At 39.5% G+C, this 6,917-nt stretch overlaps 1 protein-coding gene across 2 annotated transcripts in view; it reads left to right on the top strand.

Annotated features, from left to right (window-relative positions):
• Positions 1-6,917, top strand: part of GRID1 (glutamate ionotropic receptor delta type subunit 1) — a 1,431,845-nt gene that overhangs the window by 785,897 nt on the left and 639,031 nt on the right. For both annotated transcript variants that reach the window (XM_019502226.1, XM_019502225.1), the window contains exon 4: positions 3,739-3,944. In XM_019502226.1, the coding sequence (XP_019357771.1) occupies positions 3,739-3,944 (206 nt within the window). The remainder of the gene's footprint in view (positions 1-3,738; positions 3,945-6,917) is intronic.

Raw genomic sequence — 6,917 nt, 5'->3', positions numbered from 1 at the left:
TGTCGTGTCTAGGTCTCATTATAATTTTGCCCCTGTCGCTGCACCCCTTGGCGCTGGGCTCTCCACAGCCCCAGTCGCTGCATCCTTCTCTGGTTCCAGGGTCCCCACCCTGCCATGGACCCCCAATGAGGCCTCCTCCTTTCCCAGATAGCCTCACCCAAACCAGCAATCTTATAAAGTGGCAAACAAAACATAAGCCCCTGGGTTGTAACATAACACAAGCTACATAAGTATGCTCAGCCCCTCTACGTTACCCAGAGCAGAACTTAGTCAGGCCTTTTCCCTTCACATGCTTCAGGAAGGCTCCTTCTCCCTTGGCCACCAACAGAGAACTGCCTCCTACTCCCTGTCCTGAGGTTTATATGGGCCCAGGCCCCTGCCCCTTCCGGCCAGGTGCAGGTGCAGGTTAATTTCCTCATAACTGGTTGCCATGGCAACCTGCACCTGGGCTCCTGTCTGGCTCTTTGGGCTCTTCCCAGGCAGTTTCTGCTCTTTTAGGAGCAGGCACCTAAGTGCCCTGTGACAAACAGCTATTTTCATTGTATTTATTTTGGATGTACTTATTATGATCATTGACCATAATTAGAAAACTACCAAATACATGAGTTTGCAGATTTCATGGAAATTGTGTAATTGGCAGTCTCCTGTGAAATAGCTGGTCCCCTGTGAAAAAGTGCAGGGAACCAGCTGTGTTCAAGAAGACAGCAAACAGCTGGTAGAAAGCTGTGTCCTAGAAGGGCCGGGGAAGGGAGCAAAATGAGAAAAAAATAGTCAGACTGCTCATCTTCTGAAGTGGGAAAAGTGGGGAAGGGCCGGGAAAAGATCCCATCTCTGTGTTTCCAGAAGGAGAGAGGGGGGAAGCAAGGAAAAGCCTGCCAAAAGTCTCCTTCTCCTGGGGGGGTGGGATGACATTCATTGTTTCTATTGCTTTATTTTAGCCAGGTAGCTAGCTTTACACTTCAGTTGGGTATGGGAACTGTTTAATTGCCACACAAACAAAAACTGTTTGTTTACTCAGTAATTATCATGCTCTTTCCTTGATGAGGGTGATAATTACTGAATTAACAAGTCAGGCAGCTTCATCTAGGGGTTTCAATCAATTCCTGGGAGGGGTGGGACTTGTGGGAGACAGGCAGAGGCATGGGCCTACTTTGTTCTGCCTTCAAAATGGTAGCCCCAGACATGATACAGCTGTGGAATCAGGGGCCCCAGCTGTGTTACAACCATGTCATTGGCCTCTAGGGACCCATGAATTTGGTTGGTGCCTGACCATAATGGATGGTGTATGTGATAAAATCCCCAGTTAATGTAGATGTACAAAACTGTTTTGACATCATGGTTTGAATAGTGTTCTGAAGAAATAAAATCCTGTGAAAGTAATACATATTGGTATAAAATCATGAGGGGGTTTTTTTGTTTTGTTTTGCTTTTTTTGAGGGGGAAGGGAGGAATTGTTTGTTCTTTTGTCTTGTGAGTGCCTTAAAGCACATCAGGGTAAAACTCCTAACCTGGTTTGAAGCAGTACAAAATTGCTTTCAGCGGGGAGAGGATTTAATCCTTGTAATATTAGGAAAATCTATGGCATCGATAATCAAGCTACTGTCAAATGTAGTTCTGTTGTTACAGCCCTGCAAAACTCAGATTTTGAGATTTGGCTCACAGAGGAATTTCAGGAGTTTTGCAGAAGCTTAGATTTAGACTTTTGGAGCTCCTAAGTTTATAAGAGTAGAGCTGGTATAGTGTCCTGTGGAGCTCTATTCAGTACAAACCTCTGAAAAATAATATAGCTTTGTGTACTGGAGAATTTGGCTAAGTGGAGTTCAGAAATTCTAGGATACCACTACATTACTGGGGGAAAAAAGCTTTAAATAGGGGCTGTTGTCAGGTTGCGTTTAAAAGTATCTATCACTCCACTTAATTTTGCCAGACTGGTCCCATTTCTTTTAAATCTATGCAGATTTAATGGCAGTCATACTTAAAGGGAAAGTTCTAAGTACAGTATTTAAAAAAAAAGAAGAAACATGGACTGGAAAGAGTCTCAGATCACTAAGTGAGTCCAATCCCCTGTGCATGATGCAACCATTAGTTCAAAATGATATATAAGGATAACTTTTCTTGTTCTTTTCCAACACTGTAAGCATAAAATACCTAATTAAAAAAGACAAAACAAAAACAGTAAAGTGAAGTAAGATAAATAATATGAGCATTAATAAATAACTTGGAAATTAACTATATAATTATAAAACTAAATAAATAGTGGTACTATTATGGTCAATAATTGCTTGTTTTGTTGATGAAAAAAGGGCCTAGGAAATGATTGTTATAAAATCTTGACACTCACATGGGTAAATGTTTCATTACAAAACAAAGATGTTAGCTGCAAGATTTTTCTCATGGTCAGGAATGAGAATTCGGTGTAAAGAAAGTGTTTTCAGTATAAATTAATTTTAAATATGTATTTCTTCAATGTTTCATTGTAAAATCGAAAGAAACTTTATGACTATGAAAAATGTCTTTGCATTCAAATTGAAAGATCAAAAGATTTATTTGACCCTTTATTGATTAAAAATTTTAGGGCATGTGTAGATGAAATGGGGACCCTAAATTGAAGTGGTGGGTTTTTAAAAATACTGCTTCAATTTAGGGTGAAGTAAACCCATGTTGTGTACACTCGTGTCTTACCTGCCTCTCCAGCTGCAGGGAGGGGAGGGCGAACTGCCAGCAGGCAGAGTGGTCCCTGGGCTGTAGGGTGTGGAGGGAGCTGGTACTTCCCTCTGCAACAGCAGCAGCACCCGCCTGTGGGCACCTGGCTCGGGCAGTCCTGGGGGGCACCACAGCTGCAGAGGGAAAAACCAGGTCCCTGCACAGCTCATGCAGGCAGGCAGGCAGACATGGTGGGGGGAAATCAGGTTCTCCGCTTCTTTTTTTCTTATTTTCCTTCGGTGGAGCCTGCCTACCTGGGCTGCTGCCAGGCTGCCTGGACAGGCTGACTGCACAGTCCCTGAGCCTCATGGAGCTCGGCAGAGGCTGTAGGGCAGCAAACTCAAACTTCTCTGGGGTGGTTTAGTTTGTTGTGCCCTAAAGTAATTTAAGATGCATTATGCTGCTGAATGTGCTACAGTGGCTGGAATTAATGCGCAATACTCCACCACCGCATGCAAACACCAACATCATTAAAGCAGTGGAAAAGGATTTAACCTGCTTTAAAGTGTTGTACACACATGCCCCTCATTTCATCTACACACTTGCTTGTATGTCATGTATATGTTTTCCTTTTGACATGTGTATGTTATCTGATATACATATAGGACAACATTTTACTTAAAAACATGGAAGAAGATGGTGTTGTAGGAGAGCAAGAGAGAATGAGCTGGGAGAAGAGAGAGCATATTATTCAATACCAATATTTTCTTGCAATAAATTAGGGAGATCTTGTATGAGGAGATAAGTGGAGACAGGAGGAGGAGGTTTTGAAGATTATTTGACCACCTATATCCATCTGTTGTCTTTTGGTTTTCATATACTTAGATGGTAAGTTTTTTTGAGACAGTCTTTTAATTTTGTGCTTATGAGTGTTTATGATGGGATGGGACCTTAAGCACTAAGCATTAAGTAAGGCAAACAGTAATGATAAGACATTTTGAATTCATTACCCTTTCTTCCTGTTTGATAAAGGTTGTACTCTTAACTTTAATAAGTCTAGACTGAAACTATGATTTTTTCTGTTCTTTTTTATAGATATTCGTGGGCTGCAGGGATTTCTGGACCAGGCCTCAAGACTAGGACTTGATGTATCTTTGCAGAAAGTGGACAGAAACATCAGCAGAGTTTTTGCCAGTCTTTTTACCACTATGAAGACAGAAGAATTGAATCGCTACCGTGACACATTACGAAGGGCTATTTTGCTTCTAAGCCCAAGGGGAGCCCAGACTTTCATTAATGAGGTTAGCAGTTTTCTTCTTAAAGAATCTTCCTTACCTTGCATGATATCTTATATTTTTACATGATGTGGACCCATATAAGCAAAAGTAGATATTTTGAAAATGTGCCTATTGCTGTCAACTGTATATCTTAGTTGCTTTCCATTTTCATGGAATTATGTATTCCAGGGTACCTACATACCATTAGTAAATAGAAATACAAGGAAAGAAACTGTATAAACTGGGAATATCTTTATGGCTGAAATCCATGGATCCATGGTAAAAGATGTATGTTGTTAAAGTTTGTTCTACACAACTCTATGGAATAAGATGTACTAGCATGACAGCTGAACCACAGTGGTTTTGCTACATACCTGGTAGAAAGTATCTTCTGTCTTATTTCTTAATGGTTTCTTAAGATAAGTGAGACTAATTAAGAATGGGGCATAGCTGTTGGGCAATAATGTTATTAATACTGGTACATGAGCTATTATTTTACTATCTATTTTTTATACTGATTTTTCAATTTAAGGTTGTAGCCCAAATTCCTTTAGATTACAGGTAAGAGTGCATGCAGTATAGCATGTTGATATAACACAAGTAGATCTGCAAACCCAGAGATCTGCATTAGGAAAAAAGGTAACTATAAGTATGGTTTAAAGCATAGAAGTCTATGTATAACTTGACATAGGTGACAGGTGTTGACTGAGTTTCTTTTAAGCGGAGTGATAAATGCAGCAAACCAGCTGATAAGACAAAAACTGCAAAAAGATGTTTGAGAAATGCAGAGAAGGGGAAAATGGAAGTTTACCTTGTGTTTTGTAAAAAAAAGAACCCAAATTAAGAGTACTGTCAGCAGTATTGCCATGGTAAGTGATTGTTACAAATATATTTAGTAATGAAGTAAGTATTAAATGAATCAGAGACCCAAAAAGAAGAGGGATATGGAAGTCCAGGACAAAAAAAAGGAAAGTGCATGGATGTCAATGAATTCAGTGTCTGCTTTAACACAGTATAAAGGAAACCTCTAAATGAAATAGAAATGCGAGGAAATATTTCCAGTATGGTGGAAATATGCTCATTAGCCTGTTCTCACCTGCTTCAGATCATCACTGGTGTGGTATATGTAATGCAAGTACTGAATATTTTGGTTTGCTTGATTGTCAGGTTGTCGCTTTTCTTCTCTAATTAAAATACACTACTCCATCCAAGTGCTTTGGAGCCTTCATCATTCTAATATCCCCTCCACCCCCTATGCATACATGCACGCGCACACACACACGCAGTGTGTGTGAAACGGCTGAATCTAATTGGTTTTAATTGGTCTTAAAAACTCTGCTAACACCTATTGTCACAGGCCAGCTGGGCACTGTGAGTATATCAATTTAGTTGCAGATCGACTGAGCACTGCAACTTTATTAGCCACTGGGATTTTTGGTTCGGGATTGAGGAGGTGATGTTGGGAAGGAAAGCAATGACAAGTTTCACTTATAAAAAAGAATACATTTTACTTATGACAACAAAAGATATAGTTTGCACATATAATAGTTAATAAAAAGTTTAAGCTAATAAACAAACATAACAATACAGATTAAAATTGACAGTGATAATAAAACAGATAAAGAAATTAACTAAGAGTTCCCACTTGGTTAGTAACTTATCGATAGTCCCTTGGTTAGAAGATGCATGTCAAGTTGAATCAGTGAAGTCAGACGTCTCTGAACTGGGCTGCTGGAAGGAGAACCGGTGGAAGGTCCCTCACTCCGGATCTGGTCCTCGCTCTCGCAGGGAGTAAGAGAGATCCATGGGGGTATGGGACAGCAATGACCCTTCTGTTCTGTCCTTCCCGAGGGTAACTATGACATGTGTGTTCTTTTATATCCTATTTATGCTAATTTTTTAGTTATATAGCCATTCATAATAGTGCTTTATAGCTGTTATCCTATGGGGTTAAAAGGTGTTAGAAATCTTTATAATAAGTTACTGCCCAAGCTTGGGTTTATCCAATAAGCAAATTGCAACACAACATCTTCAGGTTTGAAATTAACAATATCCCACCTAAATCCAGCCCCTTCAAAACTCTCTGACTATGCTTTTTTGACATGTCCTTTCTTGAAATGTACTGGACAAGCTAGGCAGTTGAATCCAGTTTTTATCATCATCAAGGCTAAATCCTGAGCAAGAAAAAACTATTAGGTCAGCTAATTTCACAGCTATAGCTTTGTCTTTGAGGCCTAGTCAATTCCATAAACAGTTAAGTTACATTTGTGGGTTACAAAATACAAGCTTTATATTAGACAAAAGTTCCAAATGCCTCTAAGAAGTACATAGTTATTGCTTATTAATTTCTTTGGTTCTGGTCATCACAACCTATTCTGCTAAATCTGCTAACACCTTAGCGGAGGTAAGAAGCTAAAAAATTACTCTGCAGTGTTTTAATATGTGAAAGATGAACATTTAAAGATTAGAGCCTTAGTAGGTGTAAGTATCTAGGAATTTGGCTTTAGATGTTGCACTTTCTATTTAAAGTACAAGGAATGGGCCTTGTTATTTTGCTGCATTAAATCCTAGTATATTGAAAAAAACAAAACAAAACCACAAGCAAACAAAACACTAAATCAAAATAAATTATCTCAATAAGTGTTTACTGGTGGTTATTGGGTTCTAATCATTATTAATGGATCTTTCAGCTTCAGTAAATTATGTTGATATAAACTTTTTATTTCTGTATTATGTTTTAGCATGGGAAGCACTTGATTTGTGGTTACAATCTGTCTTTGCATTTGTGCATAAAAGTTGCAGGGATTTTGTCTAGTTTCATAGTTTCTAGGGTCGGAAGGGACCTGAGTAGATCATCTAGTCTGACCCCGTGCCATGGCAGGAAATAGTACTGGGGTCAAACGACCCCAGCAAGGTGTTCATCTAACTTCCTCTTAAAACCCCCCAGGGTAGGAGCCTGCACCACTTCTCTTGGAAGTTGGTTCCAGACCCTAGCCA

The sequence above is a fragment of the Gavialis gangeticus genome, unplaced genomic scaffold, assembly GCF_001723915.1.
Source record: "Gavialis gangeticus isolate Ggan-Ray unplaced genomic scaffold, GavGan_comp1, whole genome shotgun sequence".
Classification (NCBI taxonomy): domain Eukaryota; kingdom Metazoa; phylum Chordata; order Crocodylia; family Gavialidae; genus Gavialis; species Gavialis gangeticus.
The sequence above is the reverse complement of the archived record's forward strand: the minus strand, read 5'-3'. Positions and strand labels throughout refer to the sequence as shown.